The sequence below is a fragment of the Solanum tuberosum genome, unplaced genomic scaffold, assembly GCF_000226075.1.
Source record: "Solanum tuberosum cultivar DM 1-3 516 R44 unplaced genomic scaffold, SolTub_3.0 scf00076, whole genome shotgun sequence".
Classification (NCBI taxonomy): Eukaryota; Viridiplantae; Streptophyta; class Magnoliopsida; order Solanales; family Solanaceae; genus Solanum; species Solanum tuberosum.
The window spans coordinates 50,350-71,730 of NW_006239000.1; the positions used below are offsets into that span (position 1 = coordinate 50,350).

Here is a 21,381-nt window from a genome sequence, read left to right on the forward strand (position 1 = left end):
AACAGGTCCTCAATGGTGGTGAAACATGCATACATTAGTATTTATATACTCCTATTTGGTTTATAATTTAATATTATACACTTTATCAAATTTGCATAAAAATGTCTAATAACGTACAAAAAGTATTCACACACTTCTACACGATTATACAAGTTTTAACCCGCAAAAATATCATCATGTAGCACAAATCTTCATTCAATGGCTTCAAATTTCAATCACAACTTCCAAAAGACATCCCAATCATTAAATTATCAAAAAATTCAGTACTCCCAAAATCCATTTGGGAGCAATTTTGTAAAAATCCAAACAAAAGACGAGACGGCAGAGTGGATGGGACCGTTACCGTTTTCTCCAATAGTAAAAATCACACCAGCATTCATCTCAATTACGAAGACAAATATTGATATTGCACAATCTCCTGCTTTTAAAATATCTTGGTTTTGCACTTGTATGGGTGGGGATGGCCAGTTCTACCACAAAGATGGAGTAATTATTGAATTAGTGATTTCAGCTATTCACTAACATTTCTGCACTTGAATACAATATTGTCGTATTGAAATCACGCAAGTCGACAAACGCCCATCTACTTAGATATACCACTATCTCACAAAATTATGACAAAATGAATGCATAATGCTCTTCCGTGTAAAATGTGTGCTTTTGACTTAGACGAACAGAATGGAAGGATTGCATATGCTGAAGATCTATAATTTCAAAAAAAAAAAAATGAAATCAGAAAGAGATGTACTTGCACTACTAAAATCAGCAGATATAACAGAGGGATTGCATAAGCAATCAATCCTTTCTTTTCAACGCACAAGAATCGCATCTCAACATTTCATTTGCAACTTACATTTCAAAGAAATGTCCCTACAATTCATATAGTCTTAAGGGAGACTCTCCAAAGGTCTTATTGATGCAACTTTGCTGTTGCTGGAACACAAATATTTCTCATGTGTGACTTTCAGCAGGGCTGTTGTTGCAGATTTGTGAAACCGCAAGATCATTTCCGCACACTGTCTGAACATTCAAAGAATTTATGTATCAGTAGATGACAACGAGCAAAGAGAAAAGAGCCACAAATACTATGCAGAAATTTGCCTGAGTTGGGATTCTTGGTAACGTGCATGCACTCCCAGCAGTGGTGTCCAGGCTGGCATCACTTGCATCGTACATCTTGCCACATAAATAGCTGATGCACAAAGCATAGATGGCTTGTAGTTCAAAGCCTCATATTCAACCAAGCACAGCTCGATGAGGTAAAAGGCCAAATGTTCAAACTAGCAGAAGATTTTCATAAATTTAGAAACATGTTAGTTGCTTGATTGAGGAAATTTATAGCTCACCCGAATAACATTCAGCACATATGCAGAAATATTAACTGGGATTTGAGGAAAAGCTAGCTGGGGGTGGGGGAATCTGTCCATTTTCAAATATGATTGACATTGAACTGATCACCAACTTGAGAGGAGGGAATTCTGTTATTACTCATTCTAAAAGTTTTTCCCTACCCTTGTGTCTGCTTGAGCAGCCTTAAGAAGCCTTAGCATGAAGACATAAGGAGTTGCTGCATTAAGGCGAAACTTCAATTTCCTTAAGATATCCTTCTCCTGTAAAAGAAGATGTGCAAAACTGTCAAATGACAAGAACAACAAACCTAGTGTAATCCCACAAGTAGAGGGTAGAGTGTACGCAGACCTTACCCCCCTATCTTGACAACACTGTCAAATACCACTAAAAGCCTATGCTGCTCGAACTCTTCACAACAAATGTCAACGGGTGCAGCAACATAGCTAAAAGCCCATGAATAGACTCCCCCCCAACCCTCCAAAAAAAAAAAAAAAAAAAAAAAAAAAAAAAAATGCGAGAATAAGATGAAGAAAATATGACTTTGATCTTATTAGTTCCAGACAGCAGCATATGCACAGTTCTCCTCAATATATATTCAACACAGGTTAATTGTTCAGACACCATATTTTTATTGGTACAGCAGACTTCAAGATTGGTAAAGGAAACTCGAGAGATGATCAGCTAACCTTGAAAGATATGCAGAAAGCCACAGGTGCCCACTCATTTCTAAGCACATAAAGCATCTTCGGTACTTGAGCAAGCCGCATGTCCAAAGGACCAGAAGCTGACTGGATCTTATGCATCGTCTGTAAAAATTAGTTTTTATTTAGTAGAAACCAGAAGATGAGAGACGAACTAACATCTCTACCTACCAAAGTAAAAGGTAAGTTCTACAAAACGACATTAAGGGCAGCAATATTGTAAGTGAATGTTGGCCCTCTAAAAGTTCCAACATATTCACAAGATGAGTGTCATAAAGGCTAAAGATGAATCCATCAATCGTACAAGATTAGATAACACAAAAATATCACAAAAATGTTGAAACTAAAGAAGATGCATGCTCACCATTTCCAGCATTTGATCTCTAGTATATGACTCTCCAGAGATGCTTAGTAAGTCCATGATCTGTAACAATTGGAATTTTGAGGTGAAAGAGCAGTTACATATTTCAATCAGAATGTTACCTACTAAATGTGTTATTCATAGAAAACATTTGAGCCACATATTGATCGCAATTAACTCCTTGATATACCTAAAGAGAAATCCTATAAAGAAGTAAATGCATAAACATTTACCCTCGGATGCCAAAGGTCTTCATATTTTGATGCCAAAAACAGTGAAGTAAGGCCAACTAGCTGCAGATCATTCTTCTTGACCCTCACTAATGATAAGTAGTAGTCCAGTAGTGTAACCATAAGAAATAGAGCTTCTTGCATCAAATCAAATTTCAAATGAACCTAGACGAGACAAGTAAAACCCTGAAAGTGACATCAAGGAAGTATGCACAAGCAAAACGAAAAATGCATATATGCAGAATAACCAAGACATACTTCAATAAGCCAGTTGATCAATATGCCACGCATTTGGGGTGTTATTTCCTTCTGAATACCCATGTAGTTTTTGATAGGCTGATTCTGAGCCTGCAGTAAGAATCAGCTTAAGCAATTGGAGGTCAAAAATACAAAAAACATGTCTTTCTTGGAAGAATCTAGGGAAACTTGTGTTGTTAGTTCAAATGAGACAGATGAAAGTATATTATTAGCTCACCTCTATAACCCAATAATACAGATAGATGTCATCAACATATTCAATAACTTCAAGATGATTGCAATTATCGTAAATGTTTGACAAATTTTCCAGCTTAACACTTCCACATTGCTCCTTGAGAAGCTGTCCACTCTCATGTCAGCAGTCTAATATGGATAAAAAGAGAACAGAAGAAATGAATGATCTGAAAGAACATAGATTTTACACCAACCTTTGACCTTGCCATCAGTAAACACGTAAAAGACTTCGTATGATCAGATTTCCTCCTGGCAATTGAACATTCAGGTGTATCTAAGCTGCCATTACTACTAGAAGCAACTTCCTTTTGATGAGGTTGCTCAGCTGAAATATCTGATGTTGCATATTTTGACAGGGAAGAGGTACTAACATCCTCCAGCCTTTTATATGGAATTGCAACTCGAGAGGTGCATTTGTGCACATTTGACATGGAGTTTGACTTTGAAAATGTTTGTGAATTGAAACCGCTGGCAGTAATTTTCAGAACTGTCTGGAACATCCAAGAGAAAACAAAGAAATGAGATTATCCTATGGAAACAGACATCAGCAATTGGACTTTGAGAGTCAAAAGCTCCAGTAGTTATTTTGAAATAATTGCCTCCACTTGTTTTACTAAGAAATTTAATGTGATACTACAAACTAAAAGTACTACTATAGAAAGCAAAAATAAGTTATATATAACTTTGTATTATAATGATTGATATATTGGATAATAAAAGGAAACCACTTAAGTCCGGACAATTTGATCTAATATGAAAAATTGCTTCGTTCCAACAGGAGGAACTTGCAATTTGAGACCTAATATTTTCTTCCAGCACTACTAATATAATGGACAAGGCAAATAACTTCTTATCCATGCCCTTCCAATAAGGTCATATACAACAAAATGAAAGGATTATTAATTTCTTAAGTTAAAGTAAATTTTGAAAGATATAAATGGTAAAACTGCTACAAAAAGATTAATGGAGTCACACTCTTTCTAAAGTTAGAGCATGGAAAAGTAGCTACTAAAATGCAAAAGAGAAGGATAATTATTTTTGTTGGATTGCAAAATTTGGCATTCCAGACGGTATTCAACAATGATGAACACAATTTACTATTCATGGTATCATTTCCTGCTAGAGATAGGGGAAGGAGAAGAGGGTGAAACATGACAAATGCACCATTTACCTTGACTGGTTTTTTTCTTAATGCTCCAATTTCCGCCTTAGCATGACCCTTCGGAGCCCTGATGAGAGATACGCCACAAAGTAATTAAGAACATAGCGTCATTTATTCCAATTCAATTAAAAAACGGCAAGCTCATACCTCAACCTATGATGACTTGAGAAATCATGCCTTATTATACTTCTTACTCAAAGGGCTTTAATCAATAAAATTTACAATTTACAACATTTACCTAAGAGCTCAACCAGCAAAGTACTATAATCTTTAAGGAGCAAGACAGAATTTTAAGCACTAGTATGTTACTCCCTCTGTTTCAAAAAGAATGGCCTCATTTCCTTTTTAGTCTGTTTCAAAAAGAATGACCCCTTTCCTTTTTTGTCAACACTTTAACTTCAACTTTCCACGTGGCATGTTTAAGGCCACAAGATTAAAGGACATTTTGGTACATTTGACATAACTTTAATTTAGAACCACAAGATTAAAAAGTTTCTTTCTTTTTTTTGATAAGGTAACTTTATATTCACATCAAAACTCATCAGCAAAGCCTGATGAGGTGGGATTTACAGCCCCCAGGGGGTAATTTCAAAAGCCAAAAAAAGCCAAAACTTTACAATTGAGCTTTAAACTCCACTAAGCTATCTACCTCCCCCACCAAATCCTGTTTACACCAAAAATACAGCAGGCTCAAGCTATTCATCTTGATTTTCTGAGTGCTGCTAAGTTTCCCATCATGTGATCTTTCATTTCTTTCCTTCCACAATGTTCCACCAGATGCAGGCTGGGATGCATTTCCACCAGTCCTCTTTGGATCTTCTTCTTCTGCCCACTCCTTCCCACTGTCTCAACAACTCTAAAGTAGTCTTGGGCATTACCCAGTTAACTCCAAGTATACATAAGAACATGCTCCACAGATTTGCAGCTGTTCTGCAGTGTAAGAATAAGTGACTATTAACTTCTGCCTCTCCCCACACATGAAACACCTTGAGCAAATCTGTATACCTCTTCTTTGTAACACTTCATGAGTTAGACATGCTTCCCTAATTGCCAACCAAATAAAACCTGAGACCTTGTGAGGAACCTTGATTTTCCAGATTAGTTTCCAAGGCCATTCCATTTCCATAGCCTGATTAGAGTTTAAGCTCCAGTAACAAGACTTCACAGAAAAAATCCCTTTCTTGTGCATTTTCCAGACTGGAGTATCAGGACTTTCAGTGACACCTGCAAATGCATTTAGTGTGTGTAATAATCCTGCTACTCTATCAACCTCCCAGTCATTTAAAGCCCTCCTAAAGATCAAATCCCAACCTTGAGGACTCCACACTTGTGCCACAGTGTCCATCTGTTGTAGGCTCAATATATAAAGATCTGGGTACATGATCTTCAAATTCTCTTCCCCTAACCAAAGTTCATTCCAGAAACTGGTTTTCACCCCATTCCCAATCCTAAAGGATAGATTGGGGATAAAGGATGGCCACAGTCTTCTGATTGTCTTCCAGACAGAGCATCCAAAGGTACCATTTGCTTCTTCAGTGATCCAGTTGTTTTGGAGACCATATTTTTGTGATATGAATCTCCTCCACAAAGCCCTATCTTCACTACAAAACCTCCATAGCCATTTCTTCAACAAGCTGACATTTTGCGTACTCAACTTTTTTATACCCAAACCACCCTGAATTTTGTTTAGTGTCACTACATCCCATTTAACAAGATTGTACCCAAGCTTCTCTTTATTTCCCTGCCACAGGAAGATTCTTCTTGATTTGTTGATTTTCTTCTCTATACTTCTTGGTATTGGGAATAGGCTCATCATATAAGTAGGAAGTGCATCCATCACAGATTTGAAAAGAGTTATTCTGCCTCCCAAGGATAGATACTGGCTTTTCCACCTTGACAGCTTCTTCTCACATCATTCCAGTACTTCATTCCAAACTTCCACCTCTTTGTCCTTGGCACCAAGGGGCATTCCAAGGTACTTTGTTGGGAGGGAGGCCACCTGACATCCTAGGTTCTCAGCTAGCACCTGCATATTAGCAACCTGATTAACTGGGTATAAACAACTTTTATGCCAATTGACATGCAATCCTGATATTCCTTCAAAGATGGTTAAGATGGCCCTCAAGTGTCTTATATGATTAACTTCAGCTCCACAGAAGACCAAGGAGTCATCTGCATAAAGCAGGTGTGAGATCTCCATAGCATCTCCCCTATTTGCATTTGCACTGAAACCTTGCAACCACCCATTTTCACTTGCTTTCCTGATCATGGAGTTGAGACCCTCCATAGCTAAGATAAATAGGAATGGTGACATGGGGTCACCTTGTCTCAAACCTCTTTGTGACTGAAAAAACCCCTTCAAAAGGAAGGACCAATTTACATGGTCGTAGGCCTTCTCAATGTCCAGTTTGCATAAGACTCCTGGTAGATTCTGCTTCACCCTACTGTCCACTAGTTCATTTGCTAGCAATGATGCATCCATTATCTGCCTTCCTTTAAGAAAAGCCATTTGGTGCTCATCTACCAAAACCCCCATGACCTTCTTCATTCTCCCTGTGAGAAGTTTGGTTATGATTTTGTATACTCCACCAATCAAACTTATTGGTCTGAAATCCTTCAACTCTTCTGCTCCATGCTTTTTAGGAATTAAAGCTACAAAAGTGGCATTGAATGATTTCTCAAACGTTTCCTTCTGGTGGAAATTGTGGATTGTCTGCATCAAGTCCTCCTTCAAAGTCTCCCAACACACTTTGAAGAAACTCATGGTGAATCCATCAGGTCCAGGTGCCTTGTCACCATCACATTGTTTGATTATATTTAACACTTCATCTTCGCTGAAAGGCCTTTGCAACCAGTCTTGTTCCTCTTGGGAGATTCTAGGGCAGTTTACATACTCGAAAGAGGGCCTCCATAACTCTGTTTCAGTATAGAGTTTTTTATAAAACTCAATCATATTCACCTTAATGACTTCTGGCTCTTTGACCTCCTCTCCTCTGATTATCAGTCTGTCTATATTATTATATCTTTTGTGAGCAGTAGCCATCCTCTGGAAAAACCTAGTATTGTTGTCTCCCTGTTTCAGCCATAAAATCCTGGATTTCTGTCTCCACCTAGACTCCTCAATTTTTGCTAGTTCTTCCAATTCTACCAAAATTGTAGCCCTCACCATTAGCTCATCCTCTGTCAGCTGTCTTGAATCTTGTGCCAGATCAATATCAGTTAATTCAGATAACAACTTGTTTTTCTTAGTGCCTAGGTCCCCACCCACTTGCTTACTCCATTCTCTGAGTTTATGTTTCAACAACTTCAGTTTCATACTGAGCTTGTAATCAGGGAAACCTTCCATTACAAACTCACTCCACCAACTATGCACAAGCCCCTCAAAACCATCCACTTTGAGCCACCAATTCTCGAACTTGAAATAGGACTTATTCTGACCCCAGTCCCCACAGTATAGCATAATAGGGCTATGGTCAGATGTCACTCTAGGCATTATCGTCTGCCTTATATTTTTGAAGGTCTCTTCCCATTCCATTGAATATAAGAATCTGTCTAACCTAGCTGCACTGTAGGATCATGTAATTCCACGTCCTCAATCCATTTGGCAAAATCTTTCATCACATTTGTGATCCTATTGCATCCTCTTCGTTCTGCCATGACTCTAACCGTGTTAAAGTCTCCACATGTGACCCATGGACCTTCACACAATTCTTTGACTGCTGCCACCTCTTCCCAACACTCCAATTTCTCATTCCTACTCTGAGGGGCATATACACCAGTGAGATACCAACTAAAAGTAGTTTGGACTGCATCAAATCTATAGGTGATTGAGAATTGCCCCGTCTCTCCTAAGCTTCCTTTCCATATTCTACAATCCCACATGATTAGGATTCCCCCTTTACTACCATCAGCTTTTAAGTAACCACACCTCATCCATCTGCTAGCCCATAATTGTTTGGCAATACTCTCTACCTCCCTACTTATCTTTGTTTCTTGAAGGCAATAAACATCTGCTTTCCACTTCAGCAAAGCACTCTTAACAATATTTCTGGTAGAACTATTGTTAATCCCCCTTACATTCCATGAAAGTAATTTTACCTTCATTTAAAGGCTAAGCTAAGGACTCTCCCTTTGGTTCTGGAACCCTCCACCTGCTGGTTTAAACTGGACTGCAAGTTTTTCAATTCATATTTTCCAATTCCTCGAGATCTGGGTGTTGCAGTTGTACTTCCTACCTTCTTGATTTCCATAACAGTTTTTCTTTCATCCAACCTCTTCAGTAATGCAAAGGTTTCTTCTCTGAAGCCTTCAAAAAGCCACTCCATAAGTGGCACTTAGTTCCAAGATATGCTGGTTAACCCAGTTGGATGCCCTAATCTCCTCTTCATTGTGGTTCCAAGGCATATTTGATGTTACTAGCTCAACATCAAGAATTTGTTGTATTTGCATGTTGTGTTCATCACTGTTACTGTCCCATCCTTTCGAACTCTCTCCTTTTTCATGTGATTGCTTACCCTCGCTTTCATCTGACCTGACTTGCTCAGTTTCTTTTAGATGCATATCTGCGACTTCTCCCTGAGTGTTCTTTGCGTTGGGTTCACTGCTTTTTATCCATCAAAGAACTTTCCCAGGCATCGAAGGCTTTTAAGAATTGCATAGCCAATGTTTTAAGTCCACTTAGCCCTTCATAATCCCCACATGCTCATCATGTGCCACTTCTTTTTGCTTTACTGAATTAATTGGGCTAGAAAGGCCATTCATTAAAAGACCCACATTAGGTTTTGGGCCTAGGTCTGTATTGCACAATACTTTCAAGCCCAAATTCGGATCTGGGATTTTGGCAGCTACCCCACATGTCTCAGCCCTAGCACGTGGCTGGGCAGCTTTATCTGTCCCCTCTCTTACTAAAACAGAGTTCTCTACCAAAACCACTGGTCCACGACTGGTTGACTGCTGGGTAAAAACCATCTGAGGCTGGATTTGAATTCCATCTTCTACGGCAGCCACTCTCACTGGAGCTTCAGTCCATAATTGCATCGTGTATTGGAAAGAGCTGTCATCAATCGTCACTTCCTTCGGCACGCAAGAGCCATCACCATTAATTTTGATTCTCGCCCATTTGAGATGGTTACGGAGGTGCGTCTCCTCTTCCGTTTCAACCCAACCTCCACAAAAATCACCGATGGCTTTGAATGTTTTTTGTGCCCAGAGATGCAACGGCAGACCTACCACTCTAACCCAAGTGGATTTGGGTCGGCCATAATCCGCCGATGTACCTATTGTCGGACTCCACCACTGCATTTTGACCGGAAAATTCTTCCACACCCAGTCACCTTCTACCACTTGTTCTGCAGTGGTTTTGGATGCAAATTCGAATAGGAAAATTCCCTCCCCCATTTCGTAAATATTGAGACCATGAATCTGCTTCCAGAGATTATTTGCCCATTTCCTAACCTCTGTAAGATTTGGAGTCTCACCTTTACTAACCATAAATTTTCCCACCAAACTTTTCTTTAATACATCACTCTGGGAATTTAAGTCCTCATAAATGCAAATTTTGTCCCCCCTTTTAACTCTGTTTGCGTGTTTTTCCTCCCCTCATTCCCCCATTTAGTGCTTCTTAGCATATTCGCATAGGAAATGTTGTTGTCAATCAGTCTATGCTTCTCTGAGTTCCCCCTGCGTTTGTGACTACTAATGAATCTCCCAACTTTCTCTGCAATTCCTGTCCAGCCTGAGTTAAAATTTAGCTCCGGTATAATGATGACTGCCCTTCTTCTACATCTGACGTTTATCAAGCTTATATATCTGCCAAACTTGTTAAAATTCCTGGCGCAATAGATTTCTGAAAAGGCATCTTTTTTCTTCCATCTTCTAACTGAGTTCCCCTTCGAATTGGAAGCTTCTCGCAAGGTCCAAGAAATCCATTCCATATCTTTGCCATTGAATGTTGTTCTCGTCACAGACTTCCTGTTTCTTTCTGTCCAGTGTTTCTTTCTGTCCAGTCATACCAATCTCCTGTTGTACCTGAGGTTCTTGCAATATCGTATGATTTGAATCCCACCGCGAAGTAAATGATGTCGTCCATCAAATGTTTGGCTGAGGAAGAAAGAGAATGGAAAGAAAGAGAGAGAAAGAGAAAGAGAAAAGAGAGAGAAAGAAGAAGCGAGAAGGTGTTCCAATGATCGGAAGAGATCACCGGATATAGAGGAAGGAGAGTTAGGGAGGCAGTTCTCAGGTGACCTACCGGAAAGAGGGTTCTCTCTCTCCTAGGAAGTAGGAGAGAGAGAGTTTTTGGGAAAAGTGCCTAAGAGCATGTCCTAGGCTCCAAACGTTGTGCTTTCACTAGGCCATTCTTTTTGACAATTATTTTTCTTTTCTTAAACTCTGTTCCAAGTCAAACTAGGTCATTCATTTTAAAACGGAGTAATATGAAAAATGTTGTTGCAGAGAAATTAACAAATAGAGCACAGTATTATAGACTTATAGTCACCAGAGTAAGAGCAAGCAGTCAGTTCTTTTGTATTATCAATTTTAACTTAATTGTAATTGTGTTACTTGTATTTCCAGCTCGACAAGTTTAAGCTTTAGATTTAGCAAATAATCAACTTTGTTCTTTTGCTAAGCGATTCTGTAAAAGCAATAGCTTCACTTGCAACCCTTAGGACCCTTCCTACACTACTGATGGCTAGATAGTATATGTGTTTAATCAAGAGTTTACACCCCTTTTTTTGAATTGCTATTTTATGTGAGTCTTGGTGGTATAGTTCATGAAATTTATGAGGGATAGAATGCCAAAAAAGAATACATGTATTAGCAATCTGAGGATTAAACTACTTAAAGACAAGAACAAAAACCTTTTAAAGTAATTCATGAATAACAATTCCTCATTATCGATCACAACATAACAATTTCTTCATTTTTAATCAGCGTATAAACTATCCTTGCATAATAATCTCCCCATAACTAGTATGTGAAGTTTGGCATACATGTTCATATTAATTATTTAATTGCTCAAATAGTATATGCATCACCAAAATATGTATTGGCTTCATGATTTCCTAGAGACATGATGCCTCCCTTAAAGAGTATACTACTTGCTGCTTCAGACCTTTTCAGCAAAGTACTTATTTTGTTCCCCTTCCCCATCTTCTCGTCTTGAAGCACATATACCTCACATGGTACATGCTATAGACAGATTTCCAATTCTTCACCAGAAAAATAGTAAAGTGCAACCAGAAAAGCTTAGATACAAGTTGAGATAGAAGAAGATTATTTTTTCTGCTGAAACTTGAGCATCTCTTTCATATATGGATTTTGGTGGACTAACATCACATTCAAGTCCAAACTAATAATGGTAAAAAAATTAAGTTGTATAGGAAGTTGATCAGTAAAAGAACTTACATTCTTGCCGAGGCATCACTAACTCGATTTCTCCGGATGTTGTTGTGGTTGCTCAGCTGTGGTAAAACATTCCCTGCGGCCTTAAGCTTTGCCGAAACTGAAAATAGATAGGAAGCATAGCATTCATCAGTGAAGTTATTATGGTAGTTAATGTTACTGAAAATCACATACTCAAAGTAGAGCATCTAACCTGGAACACCATTTATTCCTTTGCCTTTCTCCAACTCTTTGGAATTTTCCTGAACAAGTACACAATTTTTACATTAAGAAAACATTTTTCTAATGCCAAAGATTCCAGTCTAGCAGCACATGACAAAAACTTAAGACAAAAGTATAAATATTTAATGACAACCTTCGCTTTATTGTGGGTACCCTTGGTGTTCACTTGCTCTAGTACTGGTAAAGATCTCCTTCATGAAAATAACATAAATGTGTCAAGTAAAAGGCAAGTCATGAGGTTAGAAAACGTTAATGAAATATATACGGGAGATTTTAAAAACCTTGATGGCGGTAGAGCATTCCTTCCAGTTGTCCTCAATAAACCAAACAGAAAGGATTAAACTTTAATACAACTATAGACAGTTAATAGTACTTTCATCATAAAAGTCAGGGCACATATAACTATGTTGAAGATACCAAATACCTGATTCCAATGGTAACTGATTTACGGCCTTGAGTTTTTGTCTTTGGCCCATCACAGGGGGCTTTCATAGCTTTGAATGGTGCTACCCATACACAAAGGAAACACATTATTTTGTAACTGACAATTATTTTTCTTTATCCAATTAGTGGAAAAATTCTCACCCTGTGTCAAAATTTGCTTGTCACCAGTAACTCCACTCAGGTGTCGCCTCAAGTTTCCCTATTTTTTACAAACAAAAAAAAAACAATCTTTTCAGCACCTACTGCTATCTAAGAAAGTAAGGAGAGGAGGTACCAAGAGCCAGAAGAGATGGTGGAGGTTAATACCATCATGTATATGGTGGTCAGTTTGGAAGGAAAGGAACAGTAGATGTTTCGACAATAGATCCAATTCCATACACAAGGTCAAATGGAATTGTATAGTATCTCTACTTTTTTGGTGTAAACAGTTGTGTATAGTAGATACAGATCAAATTGTAGATTTGATAGGAAGTTTGTAATTGACACTTTTTGGTGGTGGCCAGCATGCCCTTAATGCTGAAGAATACAACCTTACCAGTTTCAAAAAAAGAAAGATAAGAACCTAAGCATAAAAAATTAACACTTAAAATACCTAAGCATCTTTTTTAAAGATCTATCATCACAAGCAGGTTAAAAAGAGAAAGAGGGTTGCCTGATAGTCACAAACTTAGACAAGTTCAAACAGTCTTCTTAAATTTACTGAACCCTCTCACTCTTTTCCGGTGAAAGACTAAACCAGTTTACATTGACAAGACTTTTTTCTTATGCCAAACCTCGCAGCACATGATTGAGTCAAAAATATAAATATGTAACAACAACCTTCTCTTTATTGTTTGTATCATCAACGTTCACCTGCTGTAGTATCGGTAAAGACCTCCTTCATGAAAATAACACAAATGTGTCAGGTAATGAGCTAAGAAAACATTAATGAAAGATAAATGGAACAAGCTAAACACCTTGATGGAGGTAGAGCATTCCTTCTAGTTGGCCTCAATAAATCAAACAGAAAGGGATAAAACTTATACAACTACAGAGAGTTAATATTACTTTCATCATGGAAACCAGAGCATATATAACTATGTTTAAGATGCCAAATACCTGATTCCAATGGTAACTGATTTACGGCCTTGAATTTTGGTCTTAGGTCCTTCAAAGGAGGTTTTTGTATCTTTGAATGGTGCTACCCATACACAAAAAGGCAACACATTATTTTGTGACTGACAATTCTTTTTCTTTATCCTTTTGGGACAAAATTCTCACCCCGTGTCAAGATTCCCTCGTCACCAGTAGCTCCATTCAAGTTTGTCCTCACATTTCCCTAGTTTGTACGAAAAAACAACAATCTATTCAGCACCTACTGCAAACTAAGAAAAATCACAAGAACCTGAGCAGAAAAAATTAGTGATACCAAAATACCTAATTACCTTTTTAGAGATCATCACAAGCAGGTTAAAGAAAAAGATAGACATGTGATATTCACAAATCACAAGCATAGATAGGTTCAAATCGACTTTTTTTACATCTACTTAGACTTTTTTTTAAATGGTAAGCATTTACACCTACTTAGACTTTGTGCTCTTCTCCAGTGAAAGACTACACCGTTCTTCTGCAATTCTGCCCTTAATGGAGAATGTCTTAAACAAAAATGGTTTAATTGTTTAGATGCTGTAATGTCACCACTCACCAGGACCAGCTTATGTCTGCTACAATATTATGATTACAAGTTCAAACTGCAAATAATAAAATTACCCACATACACAAAATCAATAACTACACAGTTAATTTTAAGGGGAGTAATCTCAAGAGGTTTGGGTTGGTGGGGCTAGAGTCTAGACCTTACCATTTGAGATAGGTCTCATAGTCACAGAAATAAATGTGCATAAAGAGATCCTAACAACAAAGTTTTGTTTATGTCTTACTAGCCATAGCTATTATCAAAAGCAAGGAAAAGATAAGGGGATGATGATAGGGTTCTTGTTCAACAACATCAAAAGTTCGGACCCTCACTTCCCGAAGGACCAGAAACAAAATTTGTGTCCTTCAGATACAACAAAAATAACAATATGCACTTAATTCCAAGCAAGTTGGAGCTGGCTATATGAATGTTAGCCTCTCTACTACTAGAAGTTCTCTATATTTTCTACCATATATAAATTTCTTAGCTAGACTAAAGGACTCCTCGAAGACATTGGACGTAAATTATGTACTAGCAAAACAAGTTGTGGTATAATGGCCAATGAAGTGGGTTAAGAACTTTGATAAGGCCCTTAGGCGAAACTCAACCCCAAAATCTAGGTCATGAGGGAGGTTTGCCCAAGTCTTCCACCCCCAACCAATATGAGACTCTAAGACACTCAATTACCACACGCCCAACCCATCAACTGAAGCGTGAACAATCTAACATGGGGTCCAGACACGGATGGACATGGCTTTGACACCAAGTAAGATATGTCCCTTGGGCCTAACTTGGTCTCAACCCCAAAAGCTAGCTCATAAGGGGAGATTTTCCTAAGTCCTTATAAGGGTCACTAGTCCAGTCCATAACCAATGTGGGATTGTAACCCACTCTAACACATGACGTGTCAAGTTCAAATCCAGCGAAGGCACTAGGTGATTTCGTCCCATCTATCCAAGCCTTTGTGGACAGAGCTACCCAGTATCTATGCTGATAGGGATAGAAGGTACACCATGCAATTAGTTGATGTGCGCGCAACCTGGCCCAAACACCACAATTATGGGAAAAAATGAGTTAAGTGTACTAGCATGTCTCAAACTTATTCGTAACAAATTGGTATTGCCTATATTGATGTTTTTCTTCCATTTCTTTACGTTCCTCGCAAGGTCTACGTGGATTCCAAGAGACTAAAAGACATTCGGGACAACTTCCTTCCATGTGATTTAAGCCTACACTATTAACAAATGTACTTGTCATGGTTTCACACCCATGACCGGTGCATCTGGAGGTCAGCATAGGACAAGACATCCATCTAGGAGACATTCTCTCATTTTATCCTCTGTGTGCTACTTGCACTTTTTGTCGAATATGATCATTTTTAATCTTGTACGATTACATATCCATCTTAGCATCCACATCTCTAGAACACTCAAATTGTGGATATGCTAGACTTCAAAGACCAAGTATTCACTATCATACAACATTGTTGGTTTTTCAACTGTTTAGCCATCCTATTTTGATTATGTGTAGCATCTATCTATCATATGTTTCACTTGAACCATCGACTCTAGATATATAAATTGTTTGTATATGCACCACAACTCATCTATTGTCACCTCAACTTAATCTTTCTTATGCTAGCTAATTGCAACGCATATATTTAATCTAACTTTTACTAGTTCTAAAATCCTTACTCTATTGAGTGTTTCTCCATAGTTCAAACTTTTGGTTTATACCTTTGTTACTTTCTTCAATTAACACAATATCATTTATAAATAACATACACCATGGGACCTCATCCCGTATAAAGCAAATAAGCTCATCAATAACTAGGATAAATGCAAAATGGCTCAATGTCGATTCCTAATGAAAAGCCACATTGTGGATGACTCCTTTTTATTTCCTATTATTGTTTAAATAAAATTACAAATATAGAAAAAGAATCCCGTCATAAACTACTTTCCCTACATGACTAAATTTTTAAAACTTGATGATTAGAAGAAGACATCAAATGGCTAAACAAGAAATAAAAAGTTCATATAAAATATTGTTATGTTTGCATACCATGATAAAGTTTCTTGATGAATTGCTTGCTATTCTTGACCATTTATCATTTGAATCCCTAAAAAGCAAGTATAAGCACATATTACACAATTGTGTTAAGATAATTTAAGCATCTAGGGACATAAAAGATCTAAAAGAGGAAAAGATAGTCATCATGAATCACAAACAAAAATGAAAGTAAAGCATCAAAATATCAGTAGATGGAATCAGATCATGCCAAACTAAGCTCAACCAAGTGGAAGCGATTAGAGATTATAAACCACAGAAAGTTCAAATTATAATATTTTTGATATTCATTCATTGACTACAATGATTAATCAAAGAAGTCCAGGGTTACAGTTTTGGGGCCAAAAGAAAAAGGAAACAAGAAAGGAAAATGCTAAGAAAGAAGAATAACACTATTATCACAAGAGCAAGATGAATTAATCTAACGTTTTTAGGAAGATCTTATGAAGTGTGCATTAACCTTGCAAAGAACAAACCAAATTAAAGAGCCACACACTGAGGCCTTTCCTGTTGAATAGGAAGGGGCGGAAGAAAGGAGTACGAGGAGAGGGAGAGAGGGAGGGAAGTAGTGTGTGAGAGAGGGAGGAAGAACTGTGGGTTTGTATAGGGTTGAGAGGCACTCCAAAATCGAAACTGAAGTAGATGAAGAATGTGAAAAGTGTGACAAAAACATGAAAATACCATTGGATAAGGTTATTGGCACGGAGAATAGGTTGAAGTGGTCAGCTAAAACACAAAGGGAAGAATGGCAAATAAACTGCATGTGTACGTTGGACGAAGAATCTGTGGGCTAATCTCTAGCCAAGTCGAAGATCAAGGAGCATAACTTTAGTGGTGTTGTTATTGATCAAGATGAGACTAGTTGGGTCAAAGGGAGTGAATCAATGATGCAGCCTTGATGGGAACACAAAATTATACGAATAGGGAAAGACAGTACTGAGAAACAAGAATAGTAAGGTGATTTGTTTAAGGGAAATGAGGGCAAAGTCATAGAACTTTTAAATGACACTGAACAGGAGTTTAGAAGAGCAAACGATATGGAAACAAGAATAGGATGGTGGGAGGGAAATGAGGTGGTGGAACCTCATGAAAAGGTAACAATGTGGTGCATGAGAGAAGGTATAAGGGGGAAGAAGGGAAGGATGGAGAGGCGATATGGGGCAAGGATAAAAATGGATCGTAAAATTATATCTTGGAACATAAGAGGAATGAATGACCTAAATAAAAAGGTCATTATTAAAACGGTAGGAAGGATAAAATGACAGTTTATGGATCTTACACTATATCTTGGAATATGAGAGGAATGAGGGTCAAACTTACAATGTTTATAGAAAACTAAAATGATGGTTATATCAATATTTATTGCAAGAAGTGTGTTGGGGATGAGGTGGGTCAGGTAGGATGTTGTTTGACTCATGAGAATGTCAAGGTCATACAACTTCTGCTGGAAGAGAGAAAGTTGGAAGTAACAGAGGTAAGAAAATGAGAATTCATAATAACATCTTGCATTAAAAACATGGGAACAGGGGATGTTTGGGGACTTAAGGGAGTATATGATCTAGTGGGAGGAGTCGAAGGAGACATTTTGGGAGTAGTCCACTTTTATATGGAATGAGATATTTCATGGATGTTAGAGGGGGAACTCAAATACTATTAAAGGATGGGTTGTAGATGTCAAGTGCAACTAGGAGTTCTCGAAGTTCATTGATAACCATTTTCTTATTGGTCTTCCTTTAATAAGATATATTTCATGAGGATAAGGCGGAGAACTGAAAATTAAGATCAAGACTTGACAAAATTTTGGAGCCAACCTCTTGGGTGGAGGCAAAAATCGAGACCATGGGATGTTGCCACTAGAATTCATGTGGGTCCTATCGAAGGAAACAAACACGAGAGCTTTTGACAACATAGAGTGCCTATGAACACTTTATAAATACCCTTTCATTTCTAGTTTCTTTTTGGTGTAATTATGAGGTTCCAGCATGTTTAGAAGATTGGGTGTCTTCCATTAGGAATAATACTATATTTTAGACTACTTGTATACATGGGATTTCCCCATTATTAATACAATTATTTACTTCATCAAAAAAAGAAATTAGACATGCCGCGTGAAGCCTATGTATTTTCTTTTCTTCTCTCGACGATTCCAAAATGACGGATACAATTTATCTCACAAAAATTACTCCATACACACTAATCATCATGTCATAAACCTTTTATCTCATTGCATGGTGTCTGCTGACTCGTTAACCACAGTTGTGTGCATGCTTACAATGGCCTACTGAAGAAGCATCATTGACATTTCATATCCAGATCTAATGTGAGAACAGAAAAAATGAACTAGGAGAACCATTCACAGATTCCCGTTTGCTGAAAGCATATAAATCCATAAGAATTTTAGTTTGCCCTATCACAACTTTCCTGTAAAAGTATAACTAAGGACGACAACACAAAACACAAGAAAACCTCTGTCAGGTGAGACTTGACGGGATGTAAATTAATCACTTACACCAGTTTGGAACTATTATATGATTTGATTCTCAAAGAGTTGCCCCTGATATTGCTGATATCAGTCAATACTTTTCTTTTGACAAATATCTTAACTGCAAATACAATGAGTGCATACTGAGAACGGTTCGGAAACATGAAAATTAGTAACTTTACCAAACAAATTCCCTAAACTTACCAGAAGTGATGCATTTTTCTTTTATCTTCTCTTCGTTCTTAATATCACTCTGTTGAAAAAATGAAGATGGATGGACAAAAAGAAAGTAAGAAATCAAGATTTTGAGGTATGATGAATTGATTTATTTTACCATCGCATGAAATCTGTTAACGAGTTTAGGCATAACACTCACAGGATACAATATAATCTATGACTTACGCACTGTCAGATGCATCAAAATACAAAGTACAGAGAGGTGAATTCCTATGCACACTTAGAGAAGTCTAATTAAGTAAGGTGGCTTGTTTTAATGCCAACACTTACTTTTAACTATAGAACCTTGTGTGGAACTGGAACCAATCCTTAGCAATATTATCAGGAGAAAAGCGAGAAAAAAGAAGTGCACAAGTGTTGAGGCTTTATGCTCAAACAGTGGATAAAGTGAAAATGGCACAAATAGAAATAGAAGATATACATGTAATTCCAATATTCAAGAATGACAACTATAAACAAATAAGAAAACTATCGGAAAAACAGAATTTGGAAAATCATAGAGAAATATATATGTTCAGTGCTTCACATTTCAAGTTAAGGCACATGGTGATAAGACACACGTCTTAGTGTCTCAGTGACTGAACTGAAGCACTGCCTAAGCGAGGCAAAACACTCAGCTTGTTTTGTATCTAGTTCCAGTGCTTAATTGTGACCAGTGAGCCTTGACAAGACAGGCGTCTAGGCTATAGGTGCATTTTATGAGGACCGCAATCTATCACCATATGTCACCACAGTACCTTTTTTTTAAAATCAATTGTCACCACAGTAGTCTTTTACCAAAGGTGTTGCTATTTAACAAAAATCACTAAGTTATTGGTTTTTTCATAACAAAATCATAACACTTTAAATAAGATGTGTGGTTTTTGGATGTGTTCCTTGAATGGTTGTGAAAATTGTGAACTACGAGATAAAATACATGCGAATTACTAACAAATATATAATCCATCTGCCTAGATATGCAACTTATTAACAAAAAATAAAAAAGGAAACGAAATAGGACCAACCTTCAAGCTCTTCTGACTGGTCTGCACATCACTCATGCTAAGCACACCAGACTTTCCCCTAAGAACATGAGATGGTCACATATACGTAAAAACAAAAAAGATAATTCTTTTTGTTGGCTTTCAAGTACTAATGGTAAAGGTGGGCATAAAACCTGAAAAATTGGACCAAACCAAATCAATTTTCTTCAGTCAATCTTAAAGTATTGGTTTTTTAAAACTTCAGTATTTGGCTTTAAGATTTTGGTATTTCAGTTTAACCAAAATACTTATTTTTTGTCATTTCAATGGAGGAAACAGATTCCCAAATAAGAAAATGCTCGTTTTAAGCTCTTAATGCTTTTTTCATAGCAGGCTCAGAACCATATATTTTTGCTGTATCAAAAATTTTGGATCCTATCTGCTCAACCATTGAGCCAATTTAAGAAATGTCTAACTTTATATTTTTTTTAGCTAGATTAATGGATGAAACCACTGTTTAATGAGTTTAGAGTCTGTATATATAGTTTGCATTCCACAAAAGTTTCAAATGTGGTGCATTTTTGTAATTCGGAAAATAGACTCTCTTTTTTTTAAAGCAGGGACCCAACATATTAGGTACCCGTCCCCACCAATGAACCGAACAAAACAAACCATGGCTGATATTCGGTATATGCTATCGAGAAACCGAAGGGTAAATCATTTAATACAAGACCAGTAGATGGTAGGCTTACTTGCACCGACTGCTGAGAGAATCACGGCTTTGGAATTTTATCTTATCTGCCTCTTCGTAAATCTTAAGTTCTCTAACTCCACCTGTAGATAAAGCAGCTTCAAATGAGCCCTTTTTTTTTTAGGGGAAAAAAAGTAAAACTAAAAATGAGATAAGAGTCTAGGAAATTGAAAGAAGCACCGTTTTGGATGGATTTATGTTTCTGAGAGTTCAGTTTACCCTAAAACACATCAATTTACATAATAATATATCAGTAGTAACAAAACTAAAACTCTCACAAATGAAAGAGATTAGTATAATGTACCATGAAAGCTCCCTGTTTGAAGTTGTATGAGTTGCGCTGAACTGAACTGAACTGTCGCTCAGATCTGAGAAATTCAATTGAACAAGTGCTTTATGCTTACATGAATAGGAGATGAAGAGAGGGTTTTCCACGGGTTTGAATTGCTAATGTGCCTTTTTACGCTATTGTCCTTTCTTTGCTGCCCACCAATAAAATCAAAACACAAATCTCATTTCTCATCCAAATTAAAATTTTATTTTATTATTTACATATAGTTTTAATTTTAAAATTTGCATTTATTTTATTTTTATTTTTTATAAAAACATGAAAATCTTCTAATTTATATAAACGGAAAAGGGTCATATTTGCCCTTATACTCTTAGAAAATGGTCATATTTATCCTTAGTCATATTTTTTTGATATATTTGCTCTTACCATCCAACTTTAGATACATATTTACCTTTATATAGTTAACTTATCATGTCACCATTTTTATTAGTCTACGTGGCGGCGCTTACATGGCTCCATGTGTATATACTTTTATTATAATAAAAAATT

At 37.2% G+C, this 21,381-nt stretch overlaps 1 protein-coding gene across 6 annotated transcripts; it reads right to left on the reverse strand.

The window, feature by feature from the left end:
- Nucleotides 1-490: 490 nt before the first annotated feature.
- On the reverse strand, nucleotides 491-21,002 carry LOC102603266 (putative cyclin-B3-1). 6 transcript variants are annotated; one of them, XM_015308123.1, is made up of 26 exons: nucleotides 20,845-20,998; nucleotides 20,721-20,760; nucleotides 20,542-20,623; nucleotides 19,832-19,889; nucleotides 18,795-18,843; nucleotides 18,618-18,711; nucleotides 16,103-16,160; nucleotides 13,624-13,681; nucleotides 13,462-13,543; nucleotides 13,320-13,352; nucleotides 13,183-13,240; nucleotides 12,505-12,562; nucleotides 12,344-12,425; nucleotides 12,201-12,233; nucleotides 12,053-12,110; nucleotides 11,891-11,939; nucleotides 11,701-11,797; nucleotides 4,306-4,363; nucleotides 3,329-3,625; nucleotides 3,118-3,240; nucleotides 2,901-2,990; nucleotides 2,646-2,807; nucleotides 2,416-2,475; nucleotides 1,512-1,610; nucleotides 1,102-1,280; nucleotides 491-1,020 (listed from the first exon to the last, which is right to left on the reverse strand). In XM_015308123.1, exons 1-26 carry the CDS (start codon nucleotides 20,845-20,847, stop codon nucleotides 888-890), a joined length of 2,193 nt encoding a protein of 730 aa, XP_015163609.1. In that variant the 5' UTR covers nucleotides 20,848-20,998; the 3' UTR covers nucleotides 491-887. The 6 variants fall into 6 exon arrangements, with proteins under 6 accessions (XP_015163609.1, XP_015163611.1, XP_006346020.1 ...); XM_015308124.1 differs by having other exon boundaries at nucleotides 909-1,016; XM_015308125.1 differs by lacking the exon at nucleotides 20,721-20,760.
- Between the last annotated feature and the right edge of the window lie 379 nt (nucleotides 21,003-21,381).